This window comes from Eumetopias jubatus, unplaced genomic scaffold, assembly GCF_037043125.1.
Source record: "Eumetopias jubatus isolate StellerSeaLion01/CBP00866 unplaced genomic scaffold, mEumJub1_p1.0 scaffold_1, whole genome shotgun sequence".
Lineage (NCBI taxonomy): Eukaryota > Metazoa > Chordata > Mammalia > Carnivora > Otariidae > Eumetopias > Eumetopias jubatus.
In genome coordinates this window covers 67,031,495-67,044,142 of record NW_028274807.1, presented here as the reverse complement: position 1 = coordinate 67,044,142, position 12,648 = coordinate 67,031,495, and the positions used below count along the sequence as shown (strand labels likewise).

General features: G+C 52.1%; 1 protein-coding gene across 6 annotated transcripts in view; it reads left to right on the top strand.

The window, feature by feature from the left end:
- Positions 1-10,720, top strand: part of SEMA5B (semaphorin 5B) — a 40,194-nt gene extending 29,474 nt beyond the window's left edge. Inside the window, exons 11-22 of one of the 6 annotated variants that reach the window (XM_088028502.1) lie at positions 5,034-5,151; positions 5,293-5,474; positions 6,655-6,798; positions 7,009-7,156; positions 7,285-7,510; positions 7,718-7,936; positions 8,376-8,546; positions 8,650-8,799; positions 9,131-9,175; positions 9,623-9,828; positions 10,058-10,197; positions 10,317-10,720. In XM_088028502.1, coding sequence (XP_087884628.1) covers positions 5,034-5,151; positions 5,293-5,474; positions 6,655-6,798; positions 7,009-7,156; positions 7,285-7,510; positions 7,718-7,936; positions 8,376-8,546; positions 8,650-8,799; positions 9,131-9,175; positions 9,623-9,828; positions 10,058-10,197; positions 10,317-10,560 — 1,993 coding nt within the window. In that variant the 3' untranslated portion in view covers positions 10,561-10,720. Of the gene's footprint in view, positions 1-5,033; positions 5,152-5,292; positions 5,475-6,654; positions 6,799-7,008; positions 7,157-7,284; positions 7,511-7,717; positions 7,937-8,375; positions 8,547-8,649; positions 8,800-9,130; positions 9,176-9,622; positions 9,829-10,057 lie in introns of all 6 variants that reach the window. The other 5 variants (XM_088028554.1, XM_088028569.1, XM_088028535.1 and 2 more) reach the window with 5 other exon arrangements.
- Positions 10,721-12,648: the final 1,928 nt, after the last annotated feature.

Genomic DNA, 12,648 nt, shown 5'->3' with positions numbered 1-12,648 from the left:
TGGCCTGGGACAGCAATGCTCAACCATGCTATTCGTTAGAGTCACCTAGGGAGCGTTTAAAAGATTCCAGCCTACTTTGGTCCATAAAGCCCAGATATAGGTGGGTTTTTTATTTTGTTTGCTAAAGCTTTTTATTTTTTTTATTTTTTTTTAAAGATTTTATTTATTTATTTGAGAGAGAGAGAGAATGAGAGATAAGAGAGCATGAGAGGGAAGAGGGTCAGAGGGAGAAGCAGACTCCCCGCTGAGCAGGGAGCCCGATGTGGGACTCGATCCCGGGACTCCAGGATCATGACCTGAGCCGAAGGCAGTCGCTTAACCAACTGAGCCACCCAGGCGCCCTGCTAAAGCTTTTTAAAAGATCACTAGGAGATTCTAATTTGCAGTCAAAACTGGGAACAATTTTTCTAGAACTGGTTATTTTTTTATTTATTTTTTTCCGTCTTTTAAAAAAATTTTTATTTTAATTCCAGTAAGTTAACATACAGTGTTATATTAGTTTCAGGTGTACAATATAGTGTGATTCAGCAATTCTATACATCATTACTCAGTGCTCATCATGATAAGTATACTCTTAATCCCCTTCTCCTGTTTCACTCATCTTCCCACCCACCTCCCCTCTGATAAGCTTTATTTTATTTTTTTATTTTTTATTTTATTTTATTATGTTGTGTTAATCACCATACATTACATCATTAGTTTTTGATGTAGTGTTCCATGATTCATTGTTTGTGTATAACACCCAGTGCTCCATTCAATACGTGCCCTCTTTTTTTTTTTTTAAGATTTATTTATTTGAGAGAACGAGAAAGAGAGAGAGTACATGAGAGGGGGGGGGGTTAGAGGGAGAAGCAGGTTCCTCACTGAGCAGGGAGCCCAATGTGGGACTCGATCCTGGGACTCCAGGATCATGACCTGAGCCGAAGGCAGTTGCTTAACCAACTGAGCCACCCAGGTGCCCCTATACGTGCCCTCTTTAATACCCATCACCAGGCTAACCCATCCTCCCACCCCTCTCCCCTCTAGAACCTTCAGTTTGTTTCTCAGAGTCCATCATCTCTCATGGTTCATCTCCCCCTCCGATTCCCCCCCTTCATTCTTCCCCTCCTGCTATCTTCTTCTTCTTTTTTTTTTTTTTAACATATAATGTATTATTTGTTTCAGAGGTACAGGTCTGTGATTCATCAGTCTTGCACAATTCACAGTGCTCACCATAGCACCTACCCTCCGCAGTGTCTATCACCCAGCCACCCATCCCTCCCACCCCCCACCACTCCAGCAACCCTGTTTGTTTCCTGAGATTAAGAATTCCTGATATCAATGAGGTCATATGATACATGTCTTTCTCTGATTGACTTATTTCGCTCAGCATAACACCCTCCAATTCCATCCATGTCGTTGCAAATGGCAAGATTTCATTCCTTTTGATGGCTGCATAATATTCCGTTATATATATATATATATATATATATGTGTGTATATATATATGTACACCACATCTTCTTTATCCATTCATCTGTCAATGGACATCTTGGCTCTTTCCACAGTTTGGCTATTGTGGACATTGCTGCTATAAACATCGGGGTGCATGTACCCCTTCGGATCCCTACATTTGTATCTTTGGGGTAAATACCCAGTAGTGCAATTGCTGGATCATATGGTAGCTCTATTTTCAACTTTTTGAGGAACCTCCACACTGTTTTCCAGAGTGGCTGCACCAGCTTGCATTCCCACCAACAGTGTAGGAGGGTTCCCCTTTCTCCGCATCCCCACCAACATCTGTCGTTTCCTGACTTGTTAATTTTAGGCATTCTGACTGGTGTGAGGTGATAACTCATTGAGGTTTTGGATTTCCCTGATGCCGAGCGATGTTGAGCACTTTTTCATGTGTCTGTTGGCCATTTGGATGTCTTCTTTGGAAAAATGTCTGTTCATGTCTTCTGCCCATTTCTTGATTGGATCATTTGTTCTTTGGATGTTTAGTTTAAGAAGTTCTTTATAGATTTTGGATACTAGCCCTTTATCTGATATGTCATCTGCAAATATCTTCTCCCATTCTGTCGGTTGTCTTTTGGTTTTGTTGACTGTTTCTTTTGCTGTGCAAAAGCTTTTTATCTTGATGAGGTCCCAATAGTTCATCTTTGCCCTTGCTTCCCTTGCCTTTGGTGATGTTTGTAGGAAGAAGTTGCTGCGGCTGAGGTCAAAGAGGTTGCTGCCTGTGTTCTTTAGGATTTTGATGGACTCCTTGGACCCTACATGAAAGAAGTAGCGTGAGGCAAAATTGCTTTCCTCCAGAATCTTCTGCTTTTATCTTGTACAAACTGATTCAAATTTTCTGCTCTTCTCCATTTTCTCTACTGGCAGACATTTGTTTTTGATGAATAGAATTTTATTTATTACTATTATTAGTAGTATAGCCCTAGTCATGGCTCTCTTTCATTTAATTAATGTTGCTTCTAAAGTGCCATATCAGCTGCTTCTGGAGTTTGATACTGCCTTCTGAGAGCTGAGGGAAATACCCTCAGGAGCAGGCTTCATTGAGTTCTGATTGGCTGGATTTGCTAGCAGCAAATTTGGTCCAAATGTCAGCCAGAGAGCAGAATCTCAAAACTACATGTTGCTGGGACTACTTTGCATATGTACTGTATCTAGTCCCACGGTGTCTAGTTTGATGCATCCTGCTGGTGAAACACCCCCAAATCAAACCATTGATCTCAGATGAAAATATGAACACACTTATATTGTACAATTTACAATTGTACTTGAGTGAATAAAATGGAAACAGATTCTTGAGTAACAGATGAGCATTCTGGATTCCCGGGTGGGCCAGAGGGTACTTGCTGGGGTCCAGCAAGGCCCTTGCCCATTGAAGCCCCAGGCATCACCTCCCTTAAATGAGGTCATGGGCTGCCGGAGCAAGGGGCAGCATTATCTTCTTCAGCCTCCTCTGGCAACAAGGGGAAGCCCCACCTCCTTCTTTGTGAGCTCTCTCATATAACCTCATTTGTCTTTGGAACCTGACATGGTCCATTGAACTCACTGAAAATAAAGAACTCACCTGACAGGAGACTCTCCTTAAAGCTTCGAGAGGAAAGAAAGATTCTATCCTGGAAACAACAAAAGGAGAAAACCCTTGACTCTTTCATGTATTCCTTTAACCCTTGACATCCTTGCCCCCTTTGGCCCATCAAAAATCCCTCTGCAGAGTCACGCCATGGTGTGGACTCCCCCACCTCCTTGCAGCCTAGCACCTCCTTTACCTGCGCCTTGTCTGCTTTCTGGCCTCCAATTTCTTCCCCCCACTCCCAGTGCTCTCTCTGGACCCTCTCTTGCAGGCCCACTGCTGTGGAGCAGCCAGGCCTGGTAAAAGGGGTGGAAGTTGGGAAAAGGAGGCAGAAGGGACCCAGGGAGCCCCTGGGGTTGGCAGTGGGTTCCCCCGGGCAGAGGGAACTTCTTTCAGGCTCCAGAATCTGATACTCTATTTACTCAGCAATGAACAGCAAATCCTGATTCCATAATTTCCATACTCTTTTTCTCCTTGAAGTCTTACTAGTAGAGATTTAATTGTTTTTAAACGTTTTGTTTATTTGATTATTTATATTTTAGTAATCTCCACACCCGAAGTGGGGCTCAAACTCATGACCCTGAGATCAAACATCACACACTCTTTTGACTGAACCAGCCAGGTGCCCCCAGATTTAACTTGTTGTTGTCGTTGTTGTTAAGAACTATAAAGGATGGGGCGCCTGGGTGGCTCAGTCAGTTCAGTGTCTGCCTTCAGCTCAGGTCATGATCCCACGGTCCTGGGATCGAGTCCCACATCGGGCTCCTTGCTCAGCGGGAGCCTGCTTCTCCCTCTGCCTGCCTCTCCCTCTGCTTGTGCGCTCCCTCTCTCTCTCTGACAAATAAATAAAATCTTTAAAAGAAAAACTGTGAAGGATAAAATGAATAAGTCTGAAGGAGAAAGAGAAGAGTCCTAGAACGTGAGAAGTGGAGGCATTCGGGGCATTCATTGGAGTGTGAACCATTACCTTCTCTGGGTCACTGCAGATAGACTAGCCCTGAGGGCCCAGGAGAGGGGACATGGGACGTTGACCCCTCTCTTGGCAGCCTGCATTCATTCTCATGATGCTGATGCACTAGACTCTGGTTCCTGCCCCTGAGCAGCACAAGCATGTGGATGCCCCCAGAGGCCCCGGACTATGCCTCCGTGTCCCCTGTGTTTTGAAGCATGGGCCTATGTTCACTCAGTGGGCGAAGTCAGACTCTCAGCTGGGAGGCAGGAGCGTGGTGGAAGAATCGTGGTTAAGAAGTCTAAGCTCCTAAAAAAAATGAAGCCTAGGCTCTAGCCCCGGCTCTGCCATGTGTAATCTGTGTGAGGGGAAATTCCTCTTCGCTCTCTGTGGCTGTTTCTTCCTTTATACAACAAAAAGGTTGTATTGCAGATCCCAGTAATTTTCAACTTGGCTCCCATTAGAACCACCTAGGAGCTTTTAAAACCTCCCCACCCCCCAGAGACTTATGGGTGGGGGCAGTATCGGTATTTTCTAAAAAGCTTCTTTAGTGATTCCGATGTGCAGCCAGGGTGGAGAACCACCGGACCAGAGCGTCCCTAATCCATCACTAATGTTTTATGGCTCTATTATCATCATGTCTGACAGAGAGGCGCTACTTCTTTGGATTTCTGTTCACCACATCTTCTCCTGTGGCCCTAGATGAGGAGCATGGGGCACCCAGGCTTGGGGAAGGCAAGGTTAAGGGTGTGGGCTCTGGAAGGCAAGGGTTTGAGTCCTTGTTCGGCTCTCTGGGTTTCCTCCATATAACATAAGGATGATGAGAGTGCCTTCCGCACTGCATTGTTGTAGTAAATTAATTCATGCTTGTAGAGTGTTTAAAATGATTCCCGGCACACAGGAAGTGTTCAATGAGCTTAGTTATTACTGTGGAGGGCAACTGGATGGATAAGGGCACCAGAGGGGGCGAGTGAGGCTGGGAGGCCCGCAGGCTTGAGTCTCAGGACTTCTGTCTGGCAGGGCGTGCCTAGGGGCCCGGGACCCATACTGTGGCTGGGACGAGAAGCAGCAACGTTGCAGCACGCTTGAGGACAGCTCCAACATGAGCCTCTGGACCCAGAACATAACAGCGTGTCCTGTGAGAACCCTTTCATGCGCCCCACCTGGGACCTTGCCCCCTGATTCAGGCTGTGACTCTCCATCGGTATCCCCATGTCCCCTGGGACCTGGTGCCTTCCCTATCCCTGCCTCGTGTGACCTGTTTGATGTGTATCTGCAGGTACGAAATGTGACTCAGGATGGGGGCTTCGGCCAGTGGTCACCATGGCAACCATGTGAGCACTTAGATGGGGACAATTCAGGATCTTGCCTGTGTCGGGCCCGAGCCTGTGACTCCCCCCGACCCCGCTGTGGGGGCCGAGACTGCCTGGGGCCAGCCATCCACATCGCCAACTGTTCCAGGTATGTGGGGGTACAGGACTTGAATGGCGGCTGCCTTGGCCTGGAAGTGGGGGGTGGGCGCAAATAGAGGAAATGGGGCATCCCCAGGCAGGTGTTCCCGCAAAGGGACAGAAACCACTCCAGAGCTGTGCAGGGGACTGGAGAGGTGGCTAAAATATGAGCCCTCCACTCTAGTGAGAGAGAAGTCTCTGCCTTGTGGGGGCTCTCGATACAAACAGGTAGGCTGGACAGGCACGGGAGTCACAGACCATAGCCTCAATAAGTCTTGCTGTTCCAAACACGAGGGACAGCATGGGGCAGTGGTCAAGTAGGCAGACCTCGTGCCAATCCTGGATTGCCATCGTCTGGAGGTGTGACCTTGGGCTCTCTTAAAATCACTCAATTCCATACATGTGTATTGATTTAACTGTCAAAACAACCTCATGGGGTAGGAATACAATCATTATCCTTACTTTTTTTTTTAAAGATTTTATTTATTTATTTGACAGAGAGAGAGAGAGAGCGAGAGAGGGAACACAAGCAGGGGGAGTGGGAGAGGGAGAAGCAGGCTCCCCGCTGAGCAGGGAGGGGGCTCTATCCCAGGACCCTGGGATCATGACCTGAGCCGAAGGCAGATGTTTAATGACTGAGCCACTCAGGTGCCCCCATTATCCTTACTTTAAAGACGAGTTTTATGAGGCACTGAAATTTTCAGTAACTTGCTCAGGCTCATATAGCCAGTAAGGGATAGAACCAAAACTTGATAATTGGAGTCAAAGTAGACAACAGTGAATGGTGTCTGAGGTTGGAGCAAAGCCTAGGGTGTTGTAGGACAGGGGAGAGAGAATGGGATTGAGTGCAAGGGTTGGACAACCAAGAAGGATGAACACAGGTTGCATATTGCAAAGGCAAATAGAGCCTTTTCTAGAGAATGTGTCCTTTTGCCCCACAAGTATCTCCGTGCCCTGGGTCCTACCTCTATACCCTTAGCCCTGAGCACAGCCTGATATATGGGAAAAGGCTCTCAACACATGTTTGAGGAATGAATGAACACAGGAACGAATAAACAGCCGGCCTGGTTGGGAGCTGCCCTTTCCCTTATCACTGACAATAATATAAAATCCAGCTGCCTAGCTATAGATAGATCTGAGTAGCTAGGACTCGGAGGATCATCTGTCCCTGTCCCCTCTGACCCCACCAGGAATGGAGCGTGGACTCCGTGGTCCTCGTGGGCCCTGTGCAGCACGTCCTGTGGGATCGGATTCCAGGTGCGGCAGCGAAGTTGCAGCAACCCTGCTCCCCGCCACGGGGGCCGCATCTGCGTGGGCAAGAGCCGCGAGGAGCGGTGAGCGAGCGTGTGGCCAGAGGTTTCTGAGACAAGCTAGCCCTGCGGTCCCAGACTTGTCGGGCCTCCTAGAAAGTGGCCTGGATTCTCCGAGTGAGCCAGTGGACCCTTGTCCTTCCCAGGCTTGCACTCCCAGGGTCCTCTTGTTAGGGAAGGGGGTGCCTGCTCCCTAGTGCGATGACTGCTCCCCCCACACACCCTTCCCCGCAGGTTCTGTAACGAAAACACGCCTTGCCCGGTGCCCATCTTCTGGGCGTCGTGGGGCTCCTGGAGCAAGTGCAGCAGCAACTGTGGGGGCGGCGTGCAATCGCGGCGGCGGTCCTGTGAGAACGGCAACTCCTGCCCTGGCTGCAGCGTGGTGAGGCCCGGAGGAGGGCGCGCGCGGGCCGCAGGACCTGCCCCCAGGGGACGGCAGGCGGGGGCCGGGGACGCGGGCCAGGCCTGGGGCTGCAGGCCCACCACACAGCACCCGCTCCCATCCCGAAGGAGTTCAAGACGTGCAACCCCGAGGGCTGCCCGGAAGTGCGGCGCAACACACCGTGGACGCCGTGGCTGCCCGTGAACGTGACTCAGGGTGGGGCGCGGCAGGAGCAGCGCTTCCGCTTCACGTGCCGCGCGCCCCTGCCGGACCCCCACGGTCTGCAGTTTGGCCGGAGGAGGACGGAGACCAGAACCTGCCCCGCGGACGGCTCGGGAACCTGCGACACAGACGGTACAGCGCCTTGCCCTGCTCCCTCCCAGGCGCCGGGCGCTGGCGCCGGGCTGGGGGAGGCTGGGAGTCGGACAGGGCTCGGGGGAGGGGAGGGGGGGGGGCGGTGGATCGTGTGGTTTGGAAGAAGCCGGAGGCCTGTGGGGCAGGAGTGGGGCCGATGGGTGTGCTCATCACTGAGGCCAGTCTCCCCACCCGTGCCCCACCCAGCCCTGGTGGAGGATCTCCTGCGCAGCGGGGGCACCTCCCCGCACTCGGTGAGCGGGGGCTGGGCCGCGTGGGGCCCGTGGTCGTCCTGCTCCCGGGACTGCGAGCTGGGCTTCCGCGTCCGCAAGAGAACGTGCACGAACCCGGAGCCCCGCCACGGAGGCCTGCCATGTATAGGCGACGCCGCCGAGTACCAGGACTGTAACCACCAGGCTTGTCCAGGTGACCCCGCGCTTAGGGAACCCTCATCAAGGAGACTCCCTAGGCCACACCTCATGCCCAGATGACCAATTCTTTTTGCCAACTCTGTACAGTGGGCCCTACAGCAAGTCTGTGGCCTGACCATGGACAGAGCACCTTCTCCCACCGAGCAGGGCCTCTCCTTGTCTTCCTTGTCACTTATTTTCTCTCCCCTAATGGGTTAGCCAGATAAGAGGCTTGATTTGAGGTAGAGTTGGTTTTTGGTGTCTCCTCTGCAGCCAGCATTTCCCCCTGCACCCCTCAGGAGGAAGGGGCAGTCCCTAACAGTGGGCTGAAGGGGTGCAGAGGATGGGCTCAGGGTGGTCCAGGGCAGCGTGGCCTAGCTTGGGATAGGGTAGAAGAAGTATCTTGGGCCCTGCCTGCACCTGCAGCCCCTTTCACACACCCTGTCCCCTTGCAGTGCGGGGTGCCTGGTCCTGCTGGACCTCGTGGTCCCCATGCTCAGCCTCCTGTGGTGGAGGCCACTATCAACGCACACGTTCCTGCACCAGCCCTGCGCCCTCCCCAGGCGAGGACATCTGTCTTGGTCTGCACACAGAGGAGGCACTGTGTGCTACAGAGGCTTGCCCAGGTATCAAAAACATCAGGCCAGGGCTGGGGAGCCCCTTGGGTCCCTCTGAACTCCCTCAGGGGGTCCCAGGGCGGTTAACCTCATCCGAGCCCACAACCCACAGAAGGCTGGTCACCGTGGTCTGAGTGGAGTGCATGCACGGAGGACGGAGCCCAAAGCCGCAGCCGACACTGTGAAGAGCTGGTCCCAGGGCCCAGCGCCTGTGCCGGTAACAGCAGCGAGAGCCGCCCCTGCCCTTACGGTGAGATTCCCCGTAGGTCCTTAAGCCAGCACCTTCGCACCAATCCTTCCCACCCTGTGCCCCCAGCTTCCTTCCCCTTCTGAAGAATCTTAGTGGGTCTAGGATGGAACACCAGGGTGGGAGGTGCACATACTTCGGGCTTTTGCCCCTTCTTCTCTAGTGAATGGGCTGACCCCTCTTAGAGACAAGGTCTGAGTGGGGACAGAGTGGGGGAATGAAGGCCCCCAGACCATGTCCCATGGCTCAGTGCTGACCCAGGGGCCCTCCTAGAGATATACGTAGCCACAGAGGGACCCTTCTCTCCTCCCTACCCCAACACTCTTCTCTGCTTGTCTTCCTGCAGTGATCCTGCCTGCCTCCAGCATGGAGGAGGCCACCAGCTGTGGAGGTAAAAGGACCTTGCCCCACCTCATGACACTGTCTTTCCATCTCTCCTCCCCAAAGAGGAGACCAGCCCAACTCTGAAATCTGGAGTCTCTCCACTTCCTGCTCCAGAGAGACAAACCTTGCGGAGGTCCTGCCTGCCCTGGACCATGTATAGGGGGGGTCTGGGAGGTTTCATCTCTGCCCCCCAGTTAGGAGGCAGTCATCGAGTCTGTATTCAAGAAGAGTTACCCAACTCCACACCGTCTGGTTCCCTCCTCTGACCTAAACCACAGGTGTCTTGTGAGAGAGGCCCCTGGTGGCAGGCTGCCCAGCCTTCCTGTTTCCATTGGGTCTGGCTTCAAAGCCCTTTCCTTTATGTCTCAGAGCCTCCTACTGGGAGGCGGTCAGGAGTGGAGTCTCTCCTCTTCGTGGTGGCCCTTTCCTTACCACTTGCTTCTGCCTCTCCCAGGGTTCAGTCTCGTCCACCTGGTAGCCACAGGCGTCTCCTGCTTCCTGGGCTCTGGGCTGCTGACCTTGGCCGTGTACCTGTCCTGCCAGCACTGCCGGCGCCAGTCCCAGGAATCCACACTTGTCCACCCTGCCACCCCCAACCACCTGCACTACAAGGGTGGGGGCACCCCCAAGAACGAGAAGTACACACCCATGGAGTTCAAGGTGGGAGCCTTCATATCGAGGCTGAGTGCGGGGTGAAGGGTGCTGTGGTTCTGGCCCTGAGCTGGGTGCAACTGGGCTGGGCACTGGGGAGGGCGCAGTGGTGCTGTGAACTGTGTCAGCGGTCAGAATGTTGGTTCACTGACTGGTTCCTGATCCCCTTGCCCTGGCCCGTCCCCTTTCCCCACCTCTCCCTTACCCCTTCCTCTCTGGTTCCTTCCTTCCTCCACAGACCCTGAACAAGAATAACCTGATTCCCGATGACAGAGCCAATTTCTACCCACTGCAGCAGACCAATGTATACACAACCACCTACTATCCCAGCCCACTGAACAAACACAGCTTCCGGCCTGAGGCCTCACCTGGACAACGGTGCTTCCCCAACAGCTGATAACACTGTCCTGGGGACTTGGGCTCCTTGCCTTCTTAAGGCACAGAGCAGGTGGAAATGGGACGGTTGGAGCCAGTTTGGTTTTCTCCTTCTGCACTAGGCCAAGAACTTGCCGCCTTGCCCTTGGGGGTCCCATCCGACTTCAAAGAGCTCTGGCTGGCGGTGACCATGGGGGAGAGGGCTGGCTTCAGGCTGGCACGTGGCTGGAGTTCCAGCTCAGCCCAGGTCTCTCATGGCCTCCTTGCAACCCACTACCATGCTCATCTCCCCTGCCGTGTCTGGGCTGTGGACCTACTGGGCATGTGAGGAACTGGAGAGGAGATGGCAGGACAGCAGGCTCTTAGGTTTGGGCTGGAAATGATGCTCATGTGGCCCTCACGGGCCGAGGCTGTCCCTCTCTGGCTGGCCCCAGGAAGCGCCTGGGATCCACCCTGATTATCTGTGAGAGGAACTAAGCAAATGGCCCCAGAAGCTCTGGATTCTCCGCCCAGGGCCGGGCCACTGTGGTGCTGCCCCAGTGTGACCTGGGGACCAAGGCTGGCCCAGGTTGTCCACCTTTGCCTAGCAGTCTGTACTTTGCCTAGGGACATCCCTCTGGTCAGAGGCAGTGAGGGCTGGGGACTGAAGATTGATCTTTGCTAAGAAGCCCTTTAGTCTGGCTGGCACAGGCCTCAGCTTTGCCCTCAGAATGCAGGAAAGGTGGTCCAAGAGAAAGGGAGGCAGGAGTCCACCCTCTGTGCCGCTATGGAGACTGTCTTCCAGTTGCTGCTCAGTAGAGCTGTTGGCCGAGACCTGCTTGGGAGTCTCTGGGGCCCTTCATGTGTTCAGGAACACACACACATGCACGTGCGTGCGCGGGTGCGCACGCGCGCGCACACACACACACACACACACACTCAACATGCTGCAGCAACAAAAAGGATGTTGGGCTGTGGCATTATTAATTAAAGATGGTATCTGGTCTCCAAATGTAATTCTGTCTTCGTGCGTATGTGTGTGGGCTCCTCTTGGCATGCGCTAGTCAAGCAGAGCAATGCACTAGGGTAATAGATGGTCTTCTCAGGGTGGAGGGAATGATCCACATAGAATTGGATTTTCATAGAGCGTATCTTCCCACTTGTGAGAATATGTACATACACACGTTGCTCTAAACCCTTTTAGGGACAAATTCCTAAGTAGGGACACAAGGTACACACCAAAGGCAACACGACTGGAGATTTTTCTGCCTGGTCCCTTAGCAGCTCTTCTAGGCAATAGCTCCAGAAGGGAAATGCATGAGTCCAACAGGGGAGTATGATGAGGTTATTTTATGAGGTATTTATAAGGCTAAGTTTAATAAAAACCAAAACTGACTGAAAAAATGAACAAACCAGTGAAGTGGGAGAAGCCCAATATAGTTTTTGCTGGATTAAGTAAAAATAACCTCAAAGCCTCAGCCCACCAAGTCACAAATGAGTGGATGGACATGTTAAATTCAAAGAGCAATTTCCCAACTTAATTGGCTGGATCAATTCTCCTAGGACTCCTAGAGAATGCTACTTGTAGGTCAGGCTTTAAAGCCTGTGATCCTAGTGGGAAGGAGGAGGACTAGAGCATTCCTGGACCTGCCTGAGTCCTGGAATCCCTGTGCTTACTGGGACAAAGGAAGTAGCAGTGTCAGGCCAGGGCGGAGCCTGATGAGAGACAGCTCGGCAGACCTATGAGTACTTCTGCTTTGGGATTTCTCACTGGGTTCCTGCTAACATAACGAGTCCAGAGCTTATGGGACTCTGTGGGGTGTTAGATCTTAGGGTCTCTGATTCTCTTAGACCTGGTAGAAGCAGTGAAGCTTAAGAGTGTTCAAGGGTCCAGGGCCTACTTCACAAGGGCCACTTATATGTCCAAGTGGAGGGACTGGACAGGTGTGTAGGAAGTAGTAATGGAGAAAACCTCGCTAATGCTCACCCCTATTCCTATTGACTGGAATGGCATTGGTGGGAATGAAAACCTATGGGTGCAGTGGCAAAACACCACAAACACACACCACACTGAATTCTCTTTTTATAAAAAAACTGTTGTGCCTTTGGATGCATGACCATCAGAATGCATTAAGGGATCCACACTGCATGCAAATTAGCTTGCATGGTTGGCAAAGGCTGCTCCATAGCCAGCCGGGCCCGTGGATGAGGAAGCCAAGAATGTCCTCCTTGGAGGCTGCCTTTCTCTCCGACAGGTGCCTGAGGCCACATGGATGGCTGCATAGTGTCAGGAAGCTGAGATATGAAAGAAGAGGGGGCTTCTTAGGCCCAAGTGGCTCAGCAAAAGAGGAAGGGAAATGCAGGATTGGGTTCTCTGGGCCTTCTTGGGCCTTCTTGTCTTTGGATAACTCTCTCTGTGTGTTTTCTTATTATTAAAGTAATACATGTTTATTGTAGAAAATTTGGAGGATACAG